We start from the raw sequence: 26662 nt of genomic DNA on the forward strand, positions 1-26662 counted from the left end.
TGCCCCGTCACTCCACCGTGGGCTGTGGTTTCCAGCTCGTGTAGGAGCCGCGGCTTCCGAGAGCCAAAAGCGAAAGAGAACTTTGGGATGTGCAGCAGGGCCGTTCCTGAAAGGCTCCACTTTGGCTTTCCAGGTTTCTCAGGCCCTGCTCCACGAGGTTTCCCAGCAGGGTCAGAGCTGGGCTGGGTTTGGGGTGGGTTTTTGGGTAAATTGGGATATTTCCTCGTGATATCCTACATTAGATCCCTGGCAGTGTCCCAGATGGGTTTGGAGCACCCTGGCACAGTGGGAGGTGTCCCTGCCATGGCAGAATGGGACGGGAGGGGATTTAAGGTCCCTTCCAACCCAAAATCTGGAATTTTAATTCTGCTGAGTGGAAATTTTTTTCCCAATGGAAGAGGAAATGCATCTTCTCCTCCTTCACCTCAAAGCACCCTCTGCTTGACCTGGCTTAGCCTGAATGAAAAATATTGATAATTAATACTTATATTAATCACATTAGAGGAAAAAGATATGTTTTATACATTATAATCTATTTAAATAAGAGAATTACTCCTTGAGCAAGTGCAGTCCCAGAGGAATGGGACGCAGTGCTGAAATGGAATGGGAATAATTAAAGATCTGTGATGTTCCTTTGTGTTTCTTTCATGGAATCATAAAATCATGGCATTTTTTAGGTTGAAAGGGGCATTAAAGCTCATCCAGTTCCATCTCCCACTATCCCAGGCTGCTCCAAGCCACAATGTCCAGCCTGGTCTTGGACAATTCCAGGGATCCAGCTGCTCTGGGCACGCTGTGCCAGGACCTCTCCAATATAATAAATATAGTAAATATAATAAATGAATAAATAAAGTAAATATAATAAACACAATAAATATAATATATATTTATTGTATTTATTATATTACATCGTATGTATTATAGTTATATATAATATTTATATTTTATATATAAATATTATAGATATTATAATATAGATAATACAGATATTATAGTTAATACAGATATATAGGCAATATAACTAATAAATATCACATATATATATATATAATTTATAACTGTTAAGTTATAAATTGTTAGCAGCTGTTTGATTTTTCCACAAGAAAATATAATTCCATTCCCTGTATTTCAACCAGAAATCACTTTTGTTGGAATTATCCTCCAGAGCAAAGTAAGGCTCGTTCTGTGTCTCTATAAATTTAGATTTGATCTAACGCAGTCTAAATTTGGGGAATCCCTGCTGGGGGCTCTGCCCTCCCCCAGATCAATACCCAAAAGCGCAGCTTGAGACAGAAAGGGAAAGCACAGATCAGAAGGAAACCCGGTGAGAAAAGCCCCAAAGCCCCAGCCCCGGGCTCAGTTTGGTTTTGAGGCCTGGAGAGTTGAGAGATGAGAAATGGGATCAGCTCCAGCCTCGCTCTTCTGAAAAAGCGGGAGGTTCCTGGAAATGTCCTGCCTTTGTGCCCCCCCTGCCTGCTCTCCCCTCCAATGAACAGAAATTGAATTTTTGGCTTCGTTTTGGCCAAGGGACCAAAGGTTTCCAGGTAAGAACCGTGGGCATCACCCTTGCTTTGAGGGAAATGAGGTTTGGGGATGTTTCCTGATGGTTGTTTCTCCTGGAATTTAAAACTAGATGGATTTTGCTCATGAACAGGCTCCAAACCCTTTGAGCAGGTCATGGAGTTGCTCGTGGCATCCTCAGTGAGCAGGGTTTGGTTCTTTGTAGGGCAGCCTGGCATTGGAAATGGCAACAATTTTACAGGTCTAATAAAGCAATAATTACAGAGAAACAGAAATTGAAGCTGCAGGGTGATTCAGTCCCACCCAGGCTGATGAGCAGCTGTAGACAGAGATTGCTGCTCTGTTAAAAAATAGGAAAGCATTGCATGGATTGGCATTTCTGGGTGCAATAAATAAAAGTGACCTGATCCTGTTTGCCACTCACACAACTTGTGGGATATTGAATCATTTATTTGCCTTTGCATCATTTTTTGGGAAGCTCCAAGGTCAGATTTATCACCAGAGGAGCCTCAGTGACAGGAGCTGTTTCTGATTTGGGTTGGGAACTGACGGCTCCATAAAATAGGAGAAAAAAGGGTCAGGAAAAACTTTCCTGGTGTTTTTGTGGCTGCTGGTTCTGATTCCTAGTGGAATTCCCTGAAATTCCTAATCCCCAACCTCTGCTTTCATTGGTATTTCATCAGGGGGTGATTAAGTGGTGTTTCTGGAGCTTTCTTGGGGTGCTGGAGGCTCTAAAATCCTGGCTCAGTCACCTGCATCTCTCGGCTCATTTTTGTTTTCCAGTTGTCACCAGAATTCCTGAGATTTCCCCATGATCCCTGCTGGCTCCTGGCTCCTGGATTCCTGGGAGCACCCAGCTTGGAATCCCCAAATTCAGAGGTTGCTCTTTGCAGGCTCCAAAGCTCCAATCCCCTCTCCAGGGGAAGGGATTATCCTGGGAAAGGGGTGAAGCCACTGGGAACCCCTGGAGCAGGGCTGGGATTCCCTAAAAAGCCCTCAGGAGTTGGGAGGAGCAGAGATCAGGGAGAAATTCTGCCCTGGGGGGGTGGGGAGGCCCCAGCCCAGAGAAATTGGGAATTCCCAGAGAAATTTAGGATTCCCTGTCCCTGGAAGTGTCCAAGGCCAGGCTGGATGGGCTTGGAGCACCCTGGGATAGGGGAAGGTGGAACTGGATGATCTTTGAGTTCCCTTCCTACCCCAACAACCCGAACCTTTCCATGATTTAGTGATTCTGTGAAATAAACACTGAGGAACATCACAGCCCAGCCCACAGATTCGGGATTATTCCCATTCCCTGCCCATGGAACTGGGATTTAAGGTCCCTTCCCAGCCCAACCCATTCCAGAATTTTATGGCTCCCTGTGGGTCCATCAGCCCTGTGGGGTTTGTTTTAAACATCCACAGAATTAAGAGGAATAAAAAGCTCCAGGAGCTGCAGGGAGAGCTGCATGCCCTGGAAATTCGGGGATGCTGTGAGCTCATCCTCCCTGGGCTTGTCCCCAGGGCTGTGGGTGAGCTGATGCCAGCTGTGCCCGTGGTTTCGTGCCACTTTCGGGGAGCTCTTTCTCTCTCACTTTCAGTTTTCACCCTTGACAGGGTTTCTCAGCTCCGGGTGCTTTTTCTGCTCCTGATCCCCCCTGTCACCTCCTGGCAGTGGTGCTGTGCTGGGCAGGCAGCAGGAAAGCAGGGATGGGGAAAAGCAGGAATTTTGTCCTTGCTGGGGCTGGATTTGCCCTTTCACCTCACTCTGGCTTTGCAGGTGGAGAGAAGAAAGAAATCTGATCTTGGGTGAGCAGGAGCTGATCAGGGAGATTTATTTCAGCATTTCTTTGATGCACCATAATTTCCCAAGTGCCATTAGTGATGGAATTCTCCATTCCTGAGGAAGCTGTGCCAGGCCAGCAGCTGAGGAAGGCCAGGAGATGCAGAGCTCAGAGCCTGCAGAGCTTGGGGACACCTGGGAGCTCTGGGGGCACAGAATGCCTGGGTTCCTGTCCCAGGGCCATGGGCTGGGCAGGAATGCTGTGTGTGCCCAGGGTTTCACTGCTGCTCCTGCAGGCTGGGCACTCTCCTGGCAGGAATTCACACCCAGGGCCAAATGTTGTGGGTTTGCTGTGCCTTGGTGAGGGGAAAAAGGGAATTATTGTAATTAGGGAAAGGAGGAGCTGACCTAGAGCAGGTTAGAGCTGCCAGGGTTCTGTGGGGAAGGTGGGGAAGGTGGGGAAGGGACCTTTAGTCCTTCCCACTGAAACAAGGAATGGGAAACTGCAGGAAAGCCAGAGGGGGGATGGATTCCCACTGCCAGAGGGCAGGGATAGCTGGGAATGTGGAGGAAATCCTTCCCTGGGAGGGTGAGGAGGGGCTGGGGTGGAATTCCAGAGCAGCTGTGGCTGCCCCTGCATCCCTGGCAGTGCCCAAGGCCGGGCTGGACCCTGGGGCTGGAGCACCTGGGGCAGGGGAAGGTGTCCCTGCCATGGGAGTGGGGTGAGATTTCACTTCCAACCAAACCAGTCCATGATTTTGGGATGATTCTTGGCTTGGGGATGGTTGCTGATTTTGGGATGGTTCCTGGAGCTGGGGAGGGCACCCAGCTCTGCTCTGGGTGCCGAGGCTCCCACAGAGGGCACAGGAATCCCCTGCTTTCCCCATCCCAGGATATGGGGACAGCCAGGGCTCCCTCTCCTGCCAGCACCAGCTGCTGCCCTTGGCAAAGCCCAGGAGATCCCTCCTGCCGTGTGGCTTCTGTGGCAAAAAGAAACCCTGCATTTTATGCAAATGCTGCAGAAAATGAAAGGGTTTCACTCAAATCCCGTGAGCTGGGCACCGGGAGCTGCAGAGCTCAGGGCATTTCCCCTGCTGGAGCTGGGGAAATAAACCAGAAATAAATCAAAATTAAACATTCAACATAAATAACCCCCGACCTGGAGGGGAAATCCTGTTTTACCAGCCCTGGGGCTTTGTGGAACCCCAAACCATTCCCAGTGGGCTGAGCTGCTGGAGCAGCCCAGAATTGTTTGCCCAGCCCCAGTGGCATCTCCCAACCCCCAACTCTCAAAATCAAAAAAATTTTCTATCTTTAGAATTTTCTATCTTTTAAGATTTTTTCCCAAGATTGGGATTGAAGGTACTTGAGATGATTGTGTTTAGACTTAGGTGTTTATTATTTTTATTTATGTTACAGTCTTATAGGTAGTGAGTTCTGTACTTCTTCACCAACAAGGTACAAAATGGTTAACAATCTTTTGCTGTAAGGTTTTGTAAGCTTAAAGTACCTAATTAGGAAATTATACTTAAATTATTTTTATTTTTAACTTAATAACTAATCACTTAAATTCCTCAATGTGGACTTTTCTGTTTACTTACAAAATACTACTCAAATTTATGAAGAAGGAGGGAGAAGAAGGTAAAGAAGGACTGGTTTCTGGTTTAAAACTTTTATTTTGTTTTATATAGATTATTATATTCTAAAACTTTAAAGTTGGAGTTTTCTACTTTGTGATATTACACACTTTTAATTAAGTACACACTTGTAATTCCAGTGTTGTCATTCCATTTTGGGATCCTTCTCCACAGCCTCATGTCAATGCAGTGCCCTCTTGGGAGTCAGCGCAGAAAGTCTGAAATTCTCAGCATCCAGAATTCCAGCAATGGGGATTCTGGATGCTGAGAATTCCCCACTCCCAGAAATCCATCTCTGCGTGGTTTGGGAGTGCAGAGCCCTGTTCCAGCTCTGTCCTGGCTCTGCCTCACTCCCTGAGCCAGGAGGGGTTGTTGGGTTATTCCAGCAGAATTCCCTCAGCACCCATGGGACTTTCCCAAATTGGTGTCTGGGTGTCAGCCCTTTGTCCATGGTGGAACAGGGAGACCCAGAGCAGGATTTTCTCCTGGAAAAACCCAATTCCCCCAGGACAGGAGGGGAACACCATTGGTGGGTGAGTGGGATAACAAATTCTCTTCAGCCAGTCCAAGGCACTTGGCAGGGATGGAATTCCAGCCTTGCCAGGCTGGGTGCTGTGGGATTCCCCAGCTCCACCTGGGAGAACACCTGGGAAAATTCCTTCTCCCACAGCCCTGCCTGGAGCAGAGGAGAGCAGAGCTGAGCTGAGCTGAGCTGAGCTGAGCTGCCTGGAACAGCCCCAGAGATCCATGTTAAACTGCAATTCCCATTTTTCAGACAGATGAGGATGCTTCACTCTCCATTTCAGGTGAGCTTCTTCCCCAAAAATGCTTCCCTTGGCAGGCTGTGCCTGGGCTTTGCTCCCAACCCTCCAATTTCTCCATCAGCAATCCCAGCCTGCCATCAAACTCTAAAATCCCCGGAGCAGGATGGGCTGGGATGGGTCAGAACCTGTGGCACCACCAAAAATGGGGATAAATCCTTTTCCATCCATCCTTTCTTTTTCCTCCTCCACAGCCAAGAGACTTTAAATGATATTTTCCCACTGGGAAGGGGAAGAGGGAAGGGCTGATCCCTCCAAGGGACTGGAAAAGCAGATTTTAGCCGGTTTGATCCCATTTGGATTGGAAAGTTCCCCGTGCTGTGGGCACACAGATGTCCCTGCTCACCCCTGGCGCCGCAGAGGAGGAAGAGAGCCCTGCACTTGAGGCTTTCCTTTGGTTTATGGGAAGAGGGAAGAGAAACCGGCTGGGGAGAGGCGTGGGATGTGCGGGGAAGCAGGAGGGATGTCAGCTCCAGCACAGGGAGCCCCCCAGCCTGGAGGGAACATCGGGGAGCTGTGCACCCCGTGGGCAGGGTGTGGGGCACAGGGATGGCCTGGAATGGGTCTGGGGACAGGGGGCACACGGGGGGAGCGTCCCCTCACCCCAAGGTGCCCCACGTGAGCCTGCCTTCGTTGTCACAGGCTCATTAGTGCTTCTCATTGAGGGTGGAAAAGAAATGTAAAAGGCTGTGTGTGTGGTTTGATGAGATTATGGAACGGTTTGGGTTGGGAGGGACATTAAAAACCATCTCATTCCATCCTGCCCATGGCAGGGACACCTTCCTCTGTGCCAAGCCCTGTCCACCCTGGCCTTGGGCACTCCCAGGGACGGAACAGCCACAGCTTCACAGCTTCCCCTCTTTTCCATGCTCCTTTTCCATGCTCCCAGCCCATGGTGCTGCCTCTGTGACCGGGGAGATGCTGCTCAGCACACCCCGGAGCTGCTGCAGAGGAGGAGCCTCAAAAAGGGCAGGAAATCCCCAAAAGGGGGACCCCAACCACAGGGCTTCCCTGCCAGGAAGCAGCTGGCTCATAGAGCTCCCCCCAGCTCCCAGGGCTGGAGGAATTCCTGTCAGCAGGACCTTGCCTCAGGCAGGAGGAGGATTTGGGGGCTCTTCTTTATTTAATGCAGCATTTCAGGGTTCAGGATGAGACTTAAAAATATTCAGGGATGTTGTGGTTTGAGACCAGCTGGAGAACAATTCCCAGCCTGGCGTCCTGTGGGAGAGGGTTTATGATTTTTGGGAATTAAAAACCCACCCAGGAGGGTGCAGGAGGCTCCAAGTGGGACCAAGAGCCAGGAGCAAAACACAGAACCAAAACCTTGCTCAGAAAGCACACACCAGATCCTTGTGTTTCAGAAATATCCTTTAATCCATCAACCACAGCACCCCTCGGAGCCAGAGCAGGATTTTCTCCTGGAAAAACCCAATTCCCCCAGGACAGGAGGGGAAACCAGCAGTGGGTGAGCGGGATAACAAATTGTCTCCAGCCAGTCCAAGGCACTTGGCAGGGATGGAATTCCAGCTTTTCCAGGCTCTCATCCCAGTGCTCCAGAGCTGGAGGGTGCTAGGGCACCTCTGGGATTCCCCAGGAACACCCTGGGGCTTGTTTGCATTTTTTTTTTTGTATTTTTTACCTTAAAACTAGGAGCAAACTTTGTGTATTTGGGGTTTTTCATGCTTTGGATGCAGCAGGAGGCAGCTCCTCCCTGAGACCCAGAGAGGCAGAGCATCCATGGAGAGCTTTTGGGGTCAGACACTGCAAATTTGGGGGTTTGGAGGGAAAATTTAACCTTTAGAGGGAACATTTAAACCCAGCAGCTCTCCCCATGTGCAGGCAGCCACCCAAGAGCTGCAGGGAAACCAGCACCCCAATATTTCTCCATATTTTCTGCATGGATTTAAAAATAAGGAAGAAAAGGGTTGACTTTTTTATCCTGGGCTGCAGGTGAGGGCTCATGATCCATCCAATTGCTAAATTCTTATTAAATTAATCCATCCCTGCTCCCTAAATTAAACCAATCCCCATCCCAGCCCCCAAACCCCTCTGAGGGCTTCTTCCAACCCTGCCCTTTCTGCAAAAAAAAAAAAAAAGGGGGGGGGGAAAAAGTCATTTAAAGAAAGGAAAAAGCGCTTAATAAAAGCCATTCCTGGCAGGGGATGAAATTTTAATGCAGCTGAGGCCTTTTGCAAACAGCCTGAATAAGTCATCAGGCAGAGCCTTGGCTGGGATGGATTTGCCCCTGAGGAAATGAGAATTAAAAGGTAAAAAGCTGCTGGGAGCACCAGGCTGGGACTTAGGAGGGGCTGCCTGGGTTCTTCCAGCTTTAAATCCAATAAAAGAGGGATGGAGACAAATTTATTGTGTCCCAGTGTCCCCTCCCCTACAGTCAGCCTCTCCTACAGGCAGAGTGAGGAATTCCACATTTAATCAGTTTAATTTCCTGCCCATTTTTTAACATAGATTATTCTTTTTATTTCTAGAATTTCATTTAAATGTTCAGCCCAGACAATAAAATATAAAAAACCCACCTGGGGTGTGTCTGCTGCTTCCAACTATCACAAATTCGGGGCTCAGTGTAACAGAAGCATCCATGTGAAACAGAATTAGGAACTTATAAATAAATAAAACTACAAAACCCCTCTCTTCTCTCAGTTCCATGTGATCAGCAAGGCAAAAAAGAGGTTTTTTTACACATTTAGTTGGAGGATCCACCAGCAAATCCACCCCTTGGCAACAAACAGACGTGTCATAGGAAACAACGGTGGTAATTTTTATTTTACAGCTTTATACAGAAAACTTCCAACTCTCTGCACCCCACTGTGTTAATAGCACACCTAAAACGAATGTCAGGTAGTCAACATTCCCCAAAATGCTGAGAACTGAGTAAAATGTACAGATTACTGAAAGCTACGACGTCACTACGAGGCAGGCATGGATTTCTTGTTGACTTGTATAGCACCGTCAAGAACAGGTTCTTTATTTCAAAACTACAGTGAGGAATAAAAAAGTAGTCAATGGTAAAATATCATCCAACCCAAAAAAATCTCTAAACGACCAAAAAATAAAGTTAAACTACCCTCTCTTCTCGCCCATGATTTATAATGTTATAAGTACTGTACAATTCTCTTTGTTTCTGTAATAATAATAACATTATTATTATTATTAAAATGCCTGATATTTAGTGGCACGAGTAAAAAAATTAAAATAAATTAAGAAGCAGAGGCCAATCACCAGACAGAAAGCTTGGGACATGGTCAATGAGCAACACTGGAACTCATTCCCTGGACAGGACAGAGGCAGGAGGAGGGATTCACTTGGCTGGCATCTTCTCTGCCAGGTGCTTCTGCTGGCTCTCGGCGTGCCTGGGGGCAGGAGGGGGATGTTATTCCTGTTTGCCAAGGAAAAGCTGGAAAAGCCAACCCCCTGCTGGAAAAGCCAACCCCCTGCTCCAGCACCAAGCTGGGAATTGTGTTTTCCCACAGAAAAACACCGAGTTTTTCTGGATCTCCTCCTGGCAGGAGGGTGGGTGAAGGGCCAGGGGAGCCCCTTGGGGGTTTGGTTTGGGGCTCCTGGGATTTTTCCTGCCCTTCCCACAGGGATGGCAAACACCTTCACCCCCAAATAACAGAGGGGAAAACCTCAAAGCCCCCCAGATAGCACCTGCATTCCCAAAACTGCCATTTCTGAAACTGCCAGGAGCTGCAGAGAGGAAGCCAAGCACCTTCAGAAGAAAAGAGGGGAACCCAGGGCATGTGGGGGCACTGACTCAGCTCCAGCTCCCGTCCCAAATTTCACCCTCCCCACCTGATCTTCATTATTTTCCCAGCTCTGATGCTTCAGTTTGGAATCACAGTTCTGGTGTGCTGACACTACCCAGGGCCTCTTCTTTTCCAGCTCCTTTCATCCCCAATCTTTGCATTTCTGAATGAAATATTCAGAATATTTGGGAGCATTTTATACTCCTAAACCAAATCCCTAATTATCCCAAACAAAAATGCTTCCTGAGCCTTGCTGCCAGGAGATGGAGCCCTTAAGGGAACCTGCCCATATCCTGCAAGGCTTTTTGTCTTATCAATTATAATAATTATTATTATTTTTAATTATTACATAGCTAGAAAATTTATTATCTTTATATTACATAATATATTTTATATACAATATTATTATATATAATAAAACCATATTATACATAATAGATAATAGAACATATTAAATAATTATATATTGTTATATATAATATATATACATTATTTATAATATATTATATTATTTAAATGTATTATATCATTATACATTTATATATAACTTTATATAGTTTTATATATTATTTGATATATTATTATTTTATAACTATTTATAATATCTACATTAATTTATAGTTATATAAACGATATATTCTATAAAATATATCATTATTAAATATTAATATTTAAGTGATTCCAAAGTTTTCCCCCTTGTCCAGCCCTCCTGATGACTAAGACAGATCCCTGTCCAAGCTGGCCTTGGGCACTTCCAGGGATCCAAGGGGCAGCCTGGAAAATCCATCCCAGGACCTCCCCACCCTACCAGGGGAAAATTCCTTCCCAAAATCCTGGGTAGCAAAATCTTTAATCCCAAAATCCTGGATGGCAAAAGCTTTAATCCCAAAATTCTGGGAAGAAAAGCCCCAGACGCTGCTGCTGGTGAGCTGTGAACTGTGAGGGAGAGCAGTCCCTGCCTCACCTGCTGAGGGAAAGCTGTGAGGGAGAGCAGTCCCTGCCTCACCTGATGAGGGAAAGCTGTGAGGGAGAGCAGTCCCTGCCTCACCTGCTGAGCTGTGAACAGTGAGGGAGAGCAGTCCCTGCCTCACCTGCTGAGCTGTGAACAGTGAGGGGAGAGCAGTCCCTGCCTCACCTGGTGAGGGAAAGCTGTGAGGGAGAGCAGTCCCTGCCTCACCTGCTGAGCTGTGAACAGTGAGGGGAGAGCAGTCCCTGCCTCACCTGGTGAGGGAAAGCTGTGAGGGAGAGCAGTCCCTGCCTCACCTGGTGAGGGAAAGCTGTGAGGGAGAGCAGTCCCTGCCTCACCTGCTGAGGGAAAGCTGTGAGGGAGAGCAGTCCCTGCCTCACCTGCTGAGGGAAAGCTGTGAGGGAGAGCAGTCCCTGCCTCACCTGCTGAGGGAAAGCTGTGAGGGGAGAGCAGTCCCTGCCTCACCTGCTGAGGGAAAGCTGTGAGGGGAGAGCAGTCCCTGCCTCACCTGCTGAGGGAAAGCTGTGAGGGGAGAGCAGTCCCTGCCTCACCTGCTGAGGGAAAGCTGTGAGGGGAGAGCAGTCCCTGCCTCACCTGGTGAGGGAAAGCTGTGAGGGAGAGCAGTCCCTGCCTCACCTGCTGAGCTGTGAACAGTGAGGGAGAGCAGTCCCTGCCTCACCTGGTGAGGTCCTCGATGTCCACCAGCATGGCGTCCTGCTCCGTGTGCAGCTCGTCCCGGATCAGCAGCAGCTGCACCAGCTCCTCGTTCAAGCCTGAGCCGGGGGAAAGGAGCTGAGTTTGGGGTGTCCTGGGATCCCAGCTGGGGATTGTGTCCCCAAAACTGCCACATCCACAGGGCCTGAAATTCCTGAGGGATGGGGATTCCAGCCCGGCCCTGGGCAGCTGGGCCAGGCCAGACAGCCCTTTCCATGAGGAGTAGTTTATATTTATCTCAGAGAACTGTTCTTAATTAAAGCAGGCAGACCCCAGAATAATTGAACAATTACCACTTACTTTCTATCTGTGAGTGCAGGTCGTTGACTATCACCTGTAGCTGCCCGATGGTCATGTCCCTTAGGTCAGTGGGTTTTAAACTTCTCTTCATCAGGCATTCACTTATATGAGGCATGTGTGGCAGCTGGAAAGAAACATTCAATATTTTACTGCTTCCTTCCAATATTTTACCATTTCCTTCCAATATTTTACTGTTTTCTTCCCATTATTTCTAGTTCTGAGCAGTCTGTCCCCTCAGTTTTGCATCCCTCCCTCACAAACAGGCAGCAACGACTCCAGCAACTGGAGTCCAGCCACCAGCACAGAACTGGGCCTAAGGCTCCCAGGGCAGCAGGAATATCGGATGGAATTGGCTTCCAGGGGAGCAGGAGCAGGAATATCTGAGGGAATTGGCTCCCAGTAGAGCAGGAGCAGGAATATTTGATGAAATTGGCTCCCAGGGGAGCAGGAATATCTGATGGAATTGGGGGTGAGGGTGGTGGTGACAGCCCTAGGCCGGGGCAGGAGTGCTCCAAGACGGGATGAAGACTCCAGTTCAGAGCATGAGCAGCCTCAAGGCATCACCAACCTCCAGCATCTCTTTCCCTGCTCCCATTTCTCCTTCCAACCCCTTCTCCACCCCTCCTGTCCACTTCTACCACCCTGTGAGCCAGAGCCACCAGAGCAGTGGATGTCCTGGCTGGGCTCATTCCTGGCCCCACTTACGAGATCTGCTACCGGCGACTTCTTCCTGTTCTGCTTCTCCACCTCCACCTGCATCTTGGCCATGGGCTTGGCCATAGCCAAGGCCATCTTGGCTTCAGCCTGGAGCTTCTTCTGCCTGCTGAGGAAATCCATGTCATCCAGGGACTCCGACTCCTCCTCCGTCGTGTCTCTGTCCGAGTAGGACGAGCTCTGCTTGCTCTGGGGAAGCAAACAAGCCACAGCAAAGTTTGACCTATTTTTGTGCTTTTTTTCCCCTACAGAAACTGTCAAAAGCATGGATTTATTTCTTATCTTAATCCACAGGATTATCTTTAAAAATCAGAGTGATTCCCAGCTAGGCCTCCTTGGCTTTACAGGGAGGGAGAAGCCCAGCAGATCAGAAAGTGTTGAAAGGTTAAAGTGGAGGGAAACAACTGGGGCTGTGGTGTTGTATCCAAAAAGGAATGCTGGATCCATGAAGGAAAGGAAAGGAAAGGAAAGGAAAGAAAGGAAAGGAAAGGAAAGGAAAGGAAAGGAAAGGAAAGGAAAGGAAAGGAAAGGAAAGGAAAGGAAAGGAAAGGAAAGGAAAGGAAAGGAAAGGAAAGGAAAGGAAAGGAAAGGAAAGGAAAGGAAAGGAAAGGAAAGGAAAGGAAAGGAAAGGAAAGGAAAGGAAAGGAAAGGAAAAAGACATCAAGTTTACAGCAGCACAGAAGGTTTCTTATCTGTCCCTCAGCATCTCACGTTTACTGAGGGCCAGAGATGCTGCTCTGGGGTTTGGGGTTGCTCTTTTAACAGGATCAGCCTCCCCAGGGACGCCTGTGGCTGTCCTGCTGCAGGCTGAGGTGCCAGACCCACCATGGGTGACAAGGGCGTGTCCAGGCTGGTCTCTGTCTTGCTGTCATCGCCGTCGCTGTCCTTGTCGCTGCCGCTGTCGTTGACAAAGCAGATCTGCAGGTTCATCCCACTCTGTAACCTGGGCGAGCACAGGGACAGGTGACACCGCTGTCCCCTGGGGCTGGGAGTGCCACCAGCTCAGCAGGTGACAGCTCAGTGTGGCACTGGGAGCTGCTCAGTGTCACAGGGCCTCTGCCACCATCTACTGATAAACTGCAGAATTACCCCCACACTGCAGGGACTCCCGGTCATTTTTTATGGTCATTGTTTCAGAATGTCATTATTATTTTTGATTATTCAGCTCTGATTACATTAAATAAAATCTATAAAATGCAATAAAAGATATGGAATGTGTTACCATAAAAAGCCACAAAGATGATTTACAAATAAAGAATGAAAAAGTACAGAGAAATGTACAAAGATAGAAATAGCATATATAATAGTATATATAATAAAATAATTTGGCAGTGGTGGAAATTATTTATTCACAGTTTTTTTCCAAGACACTCCTGTAATACAAGAGTTTGTTCTGGTGTTTTCCAGAGCCCCCTGCTCCACTGCTGGGTTGGGATTGATTAACCCCACCCACATTCCCCTCCCCAGGAATTATTTTCTCTGGATGCAGGATCAGGGAATCCTGCAGGCTGAGAAAAGGGAAAAGCCCAGGTGAGAGATCCCAATCCATCCCCACGTGCTGGAGATGGAGAACCCCCAAATCCTGTTATTCCTCATTCCCAGTGTGCAGGGAGCTTGTATTGCTCCTTAGGAACAGCAAATTCCCATTTTCCATTTATTTCTGTGGGGTTTATTAGTTACCATTACCACAAAATAAACAGGATTAATAATTGTTTATTAATGAGCAAGTGAAGGTGGTGAGATCCTGGAAAGGAAGCTGTGGCTGCCCCTGGATCCCTGGAATTGTTCCAGGCCAGGTTGGACAGGGGTTGGGATGGTGAGTGTCCCTGCCCATGGACAGGGAGCTGGATGAGCTTTAAGGTCCTTCAGCATTCCATGTTCCAGCTCCGCAATTCCATACAAAAACATGGGAATAACATCCCGCAAATGTTCCTGCAGGCCCTGGAACAGGGAATACTTTTCCTGGGTTATAAATATTAACAACCACCAAATCCTTCAGGCACAGCTGGCAATTTCTGGGGGCACAGCTGCCAAACCCTGATGAGCTGCGTTAATTAGAGCCCTGCTCTAATTACCAGACAGCAGCTCCTGGTTCAGCTGTAACTACAGACAGCAAAGCTGTTTTCCCTTTCAAATGATCCGCAGCTCAATTTAACTCCACAACTGCACCTCTCCCCTGGAACAGCAGGGTTCCTCCTGGGTTCCTGCCTCCCTAAGCCTCCTTTCTTCTCCCATCCCATGGCAACAGGTAGAGCTTCAATCCCAGCATGGGAGGTGTTTGATCCTTCCCCAGTGCCCTGGGTTCCACCCAGATGAACACAAAAAGGACTTTCTGCATTGTATTCCATGCAAAAACCTTAAAAATCCAAGGGAGAAATCCATGTGCAGCGCCAGGGATGAAGCCATGTCCAGAGCAGAGCTTGTGGATGTGGAGGGGAGGCAGGAAGCCACATTAAAGCTTATTTTGTCCATCCTCTAGTGGTTCCTGAGCATTAATTGCTTTTCCAATCATTAATCACAATTCCAGAATAATGGAGGTTGGAATTCCCAAATGGTTTGGGTTGGAAGGAACCTTAAAACTCATCCAGTGCCATCTCTGCCATGGCAGGGACACCTTCCACTGTCCCAGGGTGCTCCAAACCCCATGTCCAGCCTGGCCTTGGGCACTGCCAGGGATCCAGGGACAGCCACAGCTTCTCCAGGCACCCTGTTCCAAATCCTACATGAAAACCTGAAGGAAACCTAACTCAGAAAGCTTCACCTCATTCCCTTTATCCCCTCAACATCCAAATACCTTTCTACTCCATGTTAAATGAGAATTTCCCCCCTCATTTACAAGTGTTCACATAACACACAGGTGTCGCATCTGGATGTTCCAAGCACAGAAAATTCAGGAATTTGGTTAAATGGTTAAATCCCAGTGTGAGGGGTGATCCTGGGGTGTCCCACTGCAGAGATCTCCCCCTTCCCTGGGGATTTGGGCTCTGGCTTACCGGGAGGACAGGCTGGGCTTGCCGCTCTTGCTGCAGCTCGTGTAGAGCCCGGGGCCATCGTCGAAGAAACTGCCCAGGGCCAACTTCTGCCTGATGGACTCACGCTCATTCTTCTGGGCCTGCAGGGAGGGACAGGGTCAGGCTGAGGGGAGGGACACGGGGATCAGGAGCTGGGGAGGGACAGCAGGGGATGAAGCTCTGGGAAGGGACAGGGAGGGATGAAGATCTGGGAAGGGACAGGAAGAGGATGAAGCTCCTGGAAAGGACACATGGAAGGATGAAGCTCTGGGAAGGACACATGGAAGGATGAAGCTTCTGGAAAGGACACATGGAAGGATGAAGCTCTGGGAAGAACACATGGAAGGATGAAGCTTCTGGAAAGGACACATGGAAGGATGAAGCTCTGGGAAGGACACATGGAAGGATGAAGCTCTGGGAAGGACATATGGAAGGATGAAGCTCTGGGAAGGACACATGGAAGGATGAATCTCTGGGAAGGGACAGGGAGGGATGAAGATCTGGGAAGGGACAGGAAGAGGATGAAGTTCCTGGAAAGGACACATGGAAGGATGAAGCTCTGGGAAGGACACATGGAAGGATGAAGCTCTGGGAAGGACACATGGAAGGATGAAGGATGGGGAGGGACAGGGAGGGATGGATGAGCTCTGGCCGGGCCAGGGCACAGGAAGGGGACTTGTCCCACCAGCCCCACCACCAAGCTCAGCACATCCAGCATCTCCCAAGCCTCCCACGCCTGGGTCAGCCACAGAGCACATCCCAATGGGAATCCCCATCTCATGGAACCAGCCTGCTCTGGGTTGGGGTTGGAAAGGACCTTAAAGGGCGTCTGATTGCACCCCAAACTCGCTGATAGATATATCCCAGTATATTCCCAATATCTGTACCTAAATCCACACACAGCCACCTCCATCAGCATCTTCCACTTCCCTGAACAACTTCCAACCCCACCAAAATCCCTCTCCTGCCAGCGCGCTCAGGGATGGATTTTGAACCATTGTCATCAAATTATCAGTATTTCTATTTACAAATATAAACAAAACACAAGTATAATTATAAATATAAATGTAGCCACAAACACAAGCACAGCCATAAACATAAATATAAATATAAGTACAGGAGTTTTAAAATAGCAATCAACAAAATGATTTGCAATGAATCCCTGATCAATAACTGTGCAATCAATGTGCAATAAATGCAAATCTCAGCTCCAGATTCAAAACCTCCCCCAGTGTCTGTCACTAATGGGTCACGTGCCAACACTGACAACAAATTCAGGAAGTTATTGATGGAAGGAACACTTGGAAAGCCTCAAACATTTAATTATAAAATAACACTCAATACCCAATCCAGAAAACACAACAAAAAGAAATAGGGCAGGCAAGGCTGGGCTGCCTCCATGGGGTTAATTCGTGGAATGGTGCTTCCCATATCCCACCTCAGGAAAAATAAAGCACTTTTTTGTACAAGGAAGTGTGACAAAATGCAAATTATTCACCTAAAATAACAAATTATTTAATTCCAGCTCCAGCGCTGATTATACACATTATTACCCTGCCCATTAAATTGTCAATCCCTTACCAAAATAATTCATTTATAACCTAGCTCCTTTTATTTCAAATCCTTAAAATAACAAAAACAAACCCCACGACACCAAGCAGTACCAAGTTTTTGGGCTGAGCTCCAGGTTCCTGAAGTTTTACCCAGACCATTGTGTTTTTAGGCTTCAATAATCAATACCTCAATCACATGGAGACAGATTTAGGATAAAAACAGCCAGCCCTGCTGGGGAGGGCAGAACAGGGGGAAATAAAAGAGGAGAAATGAGTGAAAATCATTTTTAATGAACTGAAAGCAGAAGGAGGGAGGTTGGTGCCAGCTCCTCGTGCTGCCCATCTCAGGGTGCCCTTGGCTGTGCCACTGCACCAATATCCCATCAAGTCCTGGAAATTTCCCCTTTCCCAGCTCAGAGGATCCTCTCCCACATCTTCCCATCTAAATCTGACTTTCCTTGTGCTGCAGCTGAAATGCAGCCCACAGCCCATCCCCACCTCCTCTCCAGCTGGGACCTCTCCCTCCCAGAGCATCCCCACCTCCTCCGTGGGCACCAAAGCTGCTCCTTTCCCACTAAAACCAGCCAGGACTGGACATTTCTCCTCCTTGCTGGTGGATCTGTCTCTCCAGATCTGTTTTAATGCTGCTGTTCCCCACTGCTCCCAGGCTGACATCTGTACATTTAATCATCGTGCAATTTGTTTTCTCCAGCAGGTCATTAATGAGGATTCTCTGTAACTCTGCTCCCAGGACTGAGCTGGAAATATCCCATTTTCCAAGGCAGGCCCAGGCTAACGACCATAAAGAAATCCAGAGTCCTATTTGTTATTATAAAATGGGGAGCAGTTAGTAAGAAATAAAATATACCTGAGGGAAATGGACTTTAGGCTTTGGATAAATTACCTGACAGCTGCACTCAAAATCCAGAGCTGGGTATGAAAAATTATAAATGGAGAAGGGAAACAGCAAGGTGGGTTTTGACTGTGAAATATTCTGCCTTGGTATAGAAGGAATAATGGGTCAAATCCTCAAAATGCAAAGCTAACTCCAAGGGAAACAACCCTGTGGTATTTAAATGTGTATTTTGGCACTGACCCAAAAAATAAAAGTGTTTCTGCTCTGTGCAGAGCTGAGCACAGTCCAGTTCTCACAATGATTTTAAACAAAAAGCTGCTTTTGATTTTTAAGGGGAGAACAAAACAATGTGGGGTGGATTTTCCTTCTTCCCCTTGACCTTCCCTGTCAGAAGGGCAGCAGTGCCTGGGAGGGGAACACAGCTCCAGGGAACAGGGACGCGTGTCACACAGCCCTGGAATAATCCTGCTTTGGGATGGAAGGGACCTCAGAGCTCATCCCATCCAGGGGAGGGGCAGGGACACATCCCACTGTCCCAGGTGCTCCAGCCCCAGGGTCCAGCCTGGCCTTGGGCACTGCCAGGGATGCAGGGGCAGCCACAGCTGCTCTGGGATCCCATCCCAGCCAGGAATCCCCAATTCCCAATGTCCCACCCATCGCTGCCCTCTGGCACTGGGAGCCATTCCCTGTGTCCTGGAGAGGAGAAGGATCCAGGGAGAGCTCAGAGCTCCTGCCAGGGCCTGAAGGGGCTCCAGGAGAGCTGCAGAGGGACGGGGGACAAGGGATGGAGGGACACCCAGCAGGAGCACTGGGATCTCAGCAGGAGCACTGGGACACCAGCAGGGACACTGGGACACCAGCAGGGACATTGGGACACCAGCAGGGACACTGGGACAGCAACAGGGACACTGGGACACCAACAGGAGCACTGGGACACCAGCAGGGACACTGGGACACCAGCAGGGACACTGGGACACCAACAGGAGCACTGGGACACCAGCAGGGACACTGGGACACCAGCAGGAGCACTGGGACACCAGCAGGGACACTGGGACACCAGCAGGGACACTGGGACACCAACAGGAGCACTGGGACACCAGCAGGGACACTGGGACACCAGCAGGGACACTGGGACACCAACAGGAGCACTGGGACACCAGCAGGGACACTGGGACACCAGCAGGAGCACTGGGACACCAGCAGGGACACTGGGACACCAGCAGGGACACTGGGACACCAACAGGAGCACTGGGACACCAGCAGGGACACTGGGACACCAGCAGGAGCACTGGGACACCAGCAGGGACACTGGGACATCAACAGGAGCACTGGGACACTCGGCCAGGCCACCAGGGCTATTTTTGCCAGGCTCTGTCATTCCCAGCCCAGCCCAGGCCTATATTTAAAGCCCCAGAGCCACAGGCAGCGTCTCACTTTATCTCTGCCCTGCACGGGGGCTATTCTGGGATTTACAAACAACACAGATCACAGAAAATGTGGGTTTATCTCCTTCTCCCTTCCCGGGGTGAATGCAAACCCAAGTCAAAACTTTTTACCCAAGTCAGAACAAAGTGACACTTGACAATGTGCCTTAAACCCCCGGGGGTTTCCAGGCAGGAGGATGCTTTTGGAAGCTTCCCCTGCTATTTTATCACCAGGAGATAAGGAAAGAAGGAAGGAGGAATGTTTGCCCGTGCCAGCACTTTACAACCCGGGGATTCTCCCTGCTCCAGCCCCCGAATCCCACCGGGCTGGGCGGGCCCGGGCAGCATTCCCGCAGCACGGCGGCACACAAAGGCTCCTTTCTGTCCCTTTCTGTCCCTTTTTGTCCCTTTACCTTTTTGTAGCTGCCCCCGGCGGGCGGCGGGGATGCTTTCCTGATGACGTCACCCATTGCATCGCCCCGCTCCCGGCTCCCGGCGCTGCCCCGGCGCCGCTCCCGGCCGCGCATCGCACCGGGAACGGGGCTCGCTCCCGCGGGGCGCTCTTCCCGCGCCGCTCCGCTCCCCCAGCACCTGGCTGCTCCCAAATAAAGGCAGCGAGCCCCGGGAGAGGAGCTGGCAATCCGCGTCCTCCTCCAGCCACTGCCAGCGCCGGATAAAAATAACCCCGAGCTCCAGCGGCTGCACAAGGGCAGGAAAAATGCCGGTGTCTGATGTCAAACCCCGGGCTGGCCGTGCTGCCGGGCCGGGAGCGAGGGGCTTCCTCCCTCCTTCCTTCCTTCCTGGGGCTTCTCCCCAGGGAAGTTATCCCAGGGAATTCCCAGGATCCACCACAGGGATTCACGTCCCACAAACGGGAACCACCAGCTGGAATTGTTACTCCATGTGAAACCCACCAGCAAGGACCCCACGGAGCTGTTCCCCTGGCTAAATTGGCTCTTCCAGGTGGAAAAATTCCTACATTTATTGGAATTATGCATTAGAGGCACCCAGCCTAACTCTGCTCCCCATCCTGTGGGTGTGGAGAGCCTGGGGATCCCCAAAATTCCATTCCATTGGCTCCTGGGGGGACTCAGAGCCCACAGACCTGGAGCTTCCATTCTCCTATCCTTCCCAAGGGCACCACCGACCCCCTGCCCCACAAATCCTGCTGAGATCCCATCCCAGCCAGAAGGGTTTGTCTGGATCAGCTCTGGAGAGCAGAGCTCACGCTCAGGGCAGGAATTCCCAAAAGGAATCCTTAGGAAGATGGAATTATGCCCCACAATTTCTCCCCAAAACCTGGCACAGCAGCAAGAAAAGTTCTGATTTTTGATGCAACACAACTATTGATAAATAATTTTAATTGCCCTATGATGTTTAATGAGATATCCAGGCCATGCTGACATCATTCCAGCTCAAATGCAAATTCCAGGTAAATTCTCAGCTCTAACAACATCCAAGTGATGCATCCCAGCATGGATCTACTCCAAATTTTCAGGGCAAAACCAGCAATAATAAATGTTTAATTCCATTCTAGTCCCTGGATGGTGCTTTGCAAGTGTAATTCCCAAATGAAACAAAGTCGTTCTGCGGACATTTCCTTATTTTCAGTTTCCCTCTGCCGCTGACTCATTGTGTCCTTTCCTGCTGTTGCTAAATCCACTTCCTCTCCCAGCTGAGGAACGATAAACCCCAAATAAACAAAGAAATCACGCACAGCCCCAGGGGAAGGCTGGGGAGCAGGGGCTGGGGCTGGGATTTGTCCTGGTGTGTGACAGTCCCCTCCTGGTGTGTGTGACAATCCCGTCCTGCAGTGCCCTGTCCCCACCATCGGGGATGTCCCCGTGTCCCCTCCCCACCCCTGCAAAGTGACCCCAAAGCCACAGAAGGGCAGGAAGTGACACAGCCCTAAAAATAGAAATAGGAATGAATAGACTCCAGCCTCGCCAGCCGCGGGTTTGGGGTATTTTATCCCCCGTCCCAGCTTTCCCTCCCCTCTGCCCTGCTCATTCCCTGGGCTGATCCCACAGAGCTGAGCCCAAACCCTGCACCAGGAGCTGCTCCAGGGCTCGGGAGAAGCCCCAAACCTGGCTGAGCAGCACAGCTGGGAGCACATCTGGGAGCACATCTGGGCCCTCCTCAGTGCCAGGACCTGCTCCCTCAGGATGGGCTGGGAAAGGCCGATTCAAACTGGGATATCAAAAGGGAAATGAGTTTTGGGATTCTCTCAGCACAAGGACCAAACCCTTTGGTGTTCAGCCCCTTCCCCATGGGCTGAACCCACGGCCACCATTGTCCCTCTGTTGGAACATCCCAAAAAAGGCTCCATGTGCCCCAGGAATGGGGATCCCACTCCCTCTCTGGAGGCGAAGAGCCTGATTTCCTTTTTCCAGCAGTAAGGGGAAGCTCAGAGCAGCTAAACCTGGAGCAGGTCAGACTCTGGGGGTCCCTGGGATGGGAGCACACGGAGCCAGCACTGCCAGGAAAGCCAGGATGGGCATGGAAGGGTGAAAATCATCCTTGGGTGAGGCCAGGAGGGGCACAGCGAGTGTGGGGTGCTCGGAACACGCCCCGTGGCTCCAGGACAAAAAGGCAGCAGAATTCCCCTTTCCTGAGCATGAAAGCATTGCTGGAGCCAGTGAAATCCCCCTCGGGGCTGGGTGGGCTCCAGAGGGAGAGGAATTCCCCATTCCTGCTGGGATCAGCTCCCAAACACTGCTGGATCCCAAGGGAGGAGAGGAACCCCTGAACTCCCAGCAGAGTTCAAGGAAAGCTCTCCAAGGTGCCAAATTCATGGGCATGGGGCACTCATGATCCTGAGGTCAGCTCCAGGATCTTGGAATGTCAAGTGCCAGAACTATCAGGGAGAGATTCTTTACAAGAGGATGGGACAGGACAAGGAGAAATGGTTTTAAACTGGCAGAGGGCAGGCATGGGTGGGATATTGGGAAGGAATTCCCCCCTGGGAGGGTGGGGAGGCACTGGAATGAATTCCCAGAGCAGCTGTGGCTGCCCCCTGGATCCCTGGAAGTGCCCAAGGCCAGGTTGGATGGGGCTTGGAGCAGCCTGGGACAGTGGGAGGTGTCCCTGCCCATCAGGATGGGTTTTAAGGCCCCTTCCAACCCAAATTATTCTGTCATTCTGTGATTCCATGCCACAAAACCTCGATTTTATTGCAAGTGTTGGACTAAACCTCTCCCACCAGTCCCTTCCCATCACAGGGAATTTGTAAAGTTTAGGGATGAGCTGACCCAAGCCCTCCCTGAGGTGATGCTTCCCTGAGCTTCAGCACACCCCACGTGCTTTTCCAGCTCTTTGCAGAGCCATTTGTGGGATCTCTGTCTGAACAAGGCCCCAGAGCTCCCTGACAAAGGCTCTGTTTCATTGTCACTGCTGTGGGACGTGGGGCAGTGCCACAGAGCCTCCTCAGCTGTGCCAGCCTGGAGCACTCTCCATGGAATGGGGCCAGGCCAGCAGCTCTCCAGCTTCTCCACACTGGATTCTCATGGAATTTGAGGTTTTCCCAAGGCCTGTCCCTTGGAGTTACATTTTGCCACCAGAATTTGCATTCACTTTAAAGAAAAATATGTTATCACCTGATTTCTGCAGCCTCCAAACCCCTCCTGAGACCAAACCAAAGAAAACTCATGAAGCCTCCAAGTATTTTGTGAATTTTATGGGTTAATTCCGGGGTTCTCTGGGATCCTGGGAGGGGTGGGGGGCATCCAGCCCTGCCTGGTTCATCCCTGCGCTTCCAGCCTGATCCAAAGCGGCACCAGCACCTCCCTGGCACAGAGTTTGCCAACAGATCCCTCTCAAAACCAGCCAGATAAAGCCAATCCCAACACCTGGGCACATCCCACATCCCTGAAAAACCCACCAGGCCCCACCACTGCCCCACCTCAGGGGTGATCTCTAGGCCACTAAAATCTCTTTTCTCCTCAGGTCTCTTTTTAATTTTCCCCGCACGTGTGGAGCCTGGAACCATCTCTGGAGCCCCGGTGCCAGCAGATAGCTCAGCCCTGCCTGGTGCCAGAACACAGAGCCAAATCCTGTTCCCAGGGGCAACTGGGAGCCTCCAGCCTCAGGCACAGCACTGGGTGCCCCTCCATTCTCTGCTTTTCACCAGAAATTCAACAATCCGTGATTCAGACACATCACCCACTTGTACAGCAACGGTAACAAACGTGGATTAAAGCAGGAGGAGGCTGAGGAGCCCAGCACTGCTCCCTGGAGCTGTCAGGCCCTGCTGAAAATACAGATTTACACAGCAAACTGAAGGCCTGTCTGAGGCTGAGGGCCAGTAAAGCCCAGCTGAGCCACCCAGCAGAATAAAACCTTTATTTCTGGGCTGAAGCCTGGATTTGCACGCTGGATTTTTATTCCATGTGGGCTCAGGAGCTCACAAAACATCACTCAGCCAGGGTTTTCCTAGTCAGACTGCAGGAGGAATTATGGAGCCCTAAATAAAATGTTTGATACAGGGAAATAAACTGGAATAAATAAGAAAAGAAGCATAATTAAGAGAGAAACCCATGGCACAGAGAGTGGCAGCCCCCAGCCTGATTCCAGGATGCATCCATGGAAAAGGTGGCAGATGCTGGGGCCTCCAGGCCATGGAAGGGCCACCCTAAATCCCAGGAATTCACCTGACAGCCACATCCAAACCCCAGGAGAGCCCGGGGCCACCTGCACTGACAGCTCAGCTCTGGGGGATCAGGGATTTCAGGAACATCCTCCTCTTCCTCAGCCCCTGCCCATCCCAGCTCCCTCCCTGCCACGGATTTGGTGGCCCAGCCATGACCTGGGCACGGCAGAGATTTTCTGCTGGAATTCTCCAAAACAAACCCATTTTCAAGTTTTCCCAAGCGCTGACTTGTTCCTGTCTTTGATTTATTTTTGGTTTCTTTAACAGCTCCAAGAAAAGGGGTGTGGGGAAGGAGCAGAGCAGAGCAAACACTGCCACCCCCTCCCAGGGCAGCCACGAAATCCCATCGCTGCTGTGATCCCAAAGCAATCCCATCACCGCTGTGATCCCAAAGCCCGGGATTGCCGTCCACAAAAGGATTAAAGCTCGGCCTTGGGTTAATGGGGCTGGGAGGGGGCTGGGGTTGCTTTTAATCCCTGCAGCACCCCGGGAAGGTTTGGAAACACGCTTCCATTGAAAAGATGTTTCCCGGGATTCTTTTTCCTTAGGATTAGGGTGGTTTCTGGCTGGTTTCCCTCTAATATTTATGGGTTTGGAGGAGAGGAACCAATCCATAACAAGCAGGGGATGGGAGCAGGGAAAGGCGGCAGCGCTGGCGCAGTAACACCCAGGGATTTTGGCCAGGCCCGTGCCGCAGCTCGGCATCATCATCACCACCATCTTCATCATCATCATCATCATCCCACCCCCCGGAGCCCTCCCAGCCGGGAAACAATGCCCAACCTTTAACCCGTGCGTTCCTGAGTATGCTGGGAAAACATCCGCTGCTCCCAAACAATGGCACCATTTATCCCGGCTGTCCAGAGCAACAGGCTCGGAGTGCAGGGAAATCAAAAGGCTGGGGAAAAAAAACCCACGAAAAATACCCCAGGATAATTTTTTCCAAAGAAGTTAAAAATAGAAATTCACTTCCAGAATTGCTAGACTGAAAATATTCCGTGAAAAATCATTTCAGCGCCTCTCTGTTTCGTTATCTTTTCCCTTGGTGAGATATTTTGCATCTGAGATATTTTGTTGGAAAACACGGCCTGAAGTTGGAATGAAACACGGGAATGGAGGAAAAACAAGGAAGGGGCGCTGGCCCGGGCAAGGCCCTGCTTGCTGAGGGTCCGGCTCTGGGGATGTTTGGGAATGGGGGTTTTCCAAAACACTGCACGGAGGCAACGGCATTCCTCAGCACCGCCGTGCCGGAGGGACAGGTGTTGGTGCATTTGATAATCCGCCGGTGCCATCGAGCCCCTAATTCAGCCATCGAGCCCCTAACTGAGCCATCAAGCCCCTAAATGAGCCATCGAGCCCCTAATTCAACCATCGAGCCCCTAAATGTGTCATCGAGCCCCTAACTGAGCCATCGAGCTCCCAGAGAGCTGCCTCCCGTGCAGGTGCACCCACAGCACCCATCCTCTCAGCCTCCTCTCTCCAGAGGGAAACGGAGCCCCAAGCCCAGCCCAGCTCAGAGGTTCCCCACTGAAATAACCCCCAAACACGGGGACCCCGGGGCTGGGGGCTGCCTGCTCACGATCATCGCCATCGCCGGTTCCTGCGGAACCAGGAGCAGCCCGCAGCCTGTGAATCACCATCCTGCGCTCGCAGCAACGTGGGAAGCGCAGGAAATGCTCTAAAAAAGACATCCCTGCGCTGCGGCAGCTCCGGGACTGCCATCCCGCGGCTCTCTCCTCCCAGGAGCGGTTTTATCCCGGCAGGGAGGCACTGGGTTGCGGGCAGGGGGATGCGGGCATCCCCGGCCCCGCTGAGCCCCCCAACATCACACGGAGAGCACAAAAGCCCCGGGGCTGCTCTGCGTGCCGAGCCCCGGGGTGCTCGGTGCGAATCCCGAGATGCTCAATGCGAACCCGGGGGTGCTGGGTGCGAACCCCAGGATGCTCAGTGCGCACCCCGCGATGCTCAGAGCGAACCCTGAAATGCTCGGTGCGAACCCCAGGATGCTCGGAGCGAACCCCGAGATGCTCAATGCGGACCCCGAGATGCTCAATGCAAACCCCAAGGTGCTCGATGCGAACCCCGGGATGCTGGGTGCGAACCCCGGGATGTTCAGAGCGAACCCCGCGGTTCTCGGTGCGAACCCCAAGCGGCGGCCCCGCGCTGCCGCAGCCCCGGGGGCGGCACCGAGCGGGGTTGGCTCCAGCCGGGGATGGCCGGAGCTGCCCGGGGCTGCCCGGGGCTGGGGGCCAGGCCGCGCTCGCCCCTCACCTGGTAGGAGCAGTTTTCCTGGTGAACCATCTCGGTGCATCATCCGCCGCCGCCGCCCCGCCGGCAGCGCCCGCAGCCACCGCGGCCCCGGCGGGGGAGGAGGAGGAGGAGGCTGGGGAGGAGGAGGAGGATGGGGAGCAGGCGGCAGCAGCAGCAGCAGCAGCAGCAGGAGGAGGCAGCCCGGGAAGATGGATGCGGCCGCGCTGCTCCGCCTGCGCACGGCGGCCCCGGGAGCGCGGGGGGGCCGGGCCGGGGCCGCCTCCGCCCGCTCCGCGCCGGGCTCCGGGCGGGGCTGCGCGGCCGCTGCTCCTCTCCACGAGGGGGAAAAGTCCTCAAAGCCCCCCTGGACACGGGGGGGGCTCCCCCGGGCCCGGCGGTGCCGCGGCAGCCGCAGCTCCGAGCCCCCCGAGCCCTCCGAGCCCCCCGGGACCGGCCCGGCCGGGATGGAGCGCGGCCCCGGGGCACCCCAAAGCAGCCGGGCCTGAAGCAGCAGCTGCAGACACCTTCCCTGTGCCTGCTGCCGCGGAAATGCCGCCCGGGAGTTCTGCGAGAGGCTGTGCCCTACATTCCGGTTATTTTTACCTCCTGCAGCCGGCAGGGAGGGAGCCGAGCTCGGCCCCAGCGCCCACCTGGCCCCGGCCGGGATTGGGGCAGGGAAAGCGGGGAAAGGGCCAGGCTGGGCATCGGGAACATTCCTGC

At 51.3% G+C, this 26662-nt stretch overlaps 1 protein-coding gene across 2 annotated transcripts; it reads right to left on the reverse strand.

The window, feature by feature from the left end:
* Positions 1 to 8303: 8303 nt before the first annotated feature.
* Positions 8304 to 26183, reverse strand: SCHIP1 (schwannomin interacting protein 1). Of its 2 annotated transcripts, none has more exons than XM_058811986.1 (7): positions 19458 to 19670; positions 15194 to 15312; positions 13026 to 13143; positions 12192 to 12389; positions 11487 to 11610; positions 11152 to 11245; positions 8304 to 9109 (listed from the first exon to the last, which is right to left on the reverse strand). In XM_058811986.1, the coding sequence occupies exons 1-7, from the start codon at positions 19569 to 19571 to the stop codon at positions 9058 to 9060; spliced, it is 819 nt and encodes a 272-aa protein (XP_058667969.1). In that variant the 5' UTR covers positions 19572 to 19670; the 3' UTR covers positions 8304 to 9057. The 2 variants fall into 2 exon arrangements, with proteins under 2 accessions (XP_058667969.1, XP_058667970.1); XM_058811987.1 differs by lacking the exon at positions 19458 to 19670 and adding an exon at positions 25964 to 26183 and having other exon boundaries at positions 8306 to 9109.
* Between the last annotated feature and the right edge of the window lie 479 nt (positions 26184 to 26662).

This window comes from Ammospiza caudacuta, chromosome 11, assembly GCF_027887145.1.
Source record: "Ammospiza caudacuta isolate bAmmCau1 chromosome 11, bAmmCau1.pri, whole genome shotgun sequence".
NCBI lineage: Eukaryota > Metazoa > Chordata > Aves > Passeriformes > Passerellidae > Ammospiza > Ammospiza caudacuta.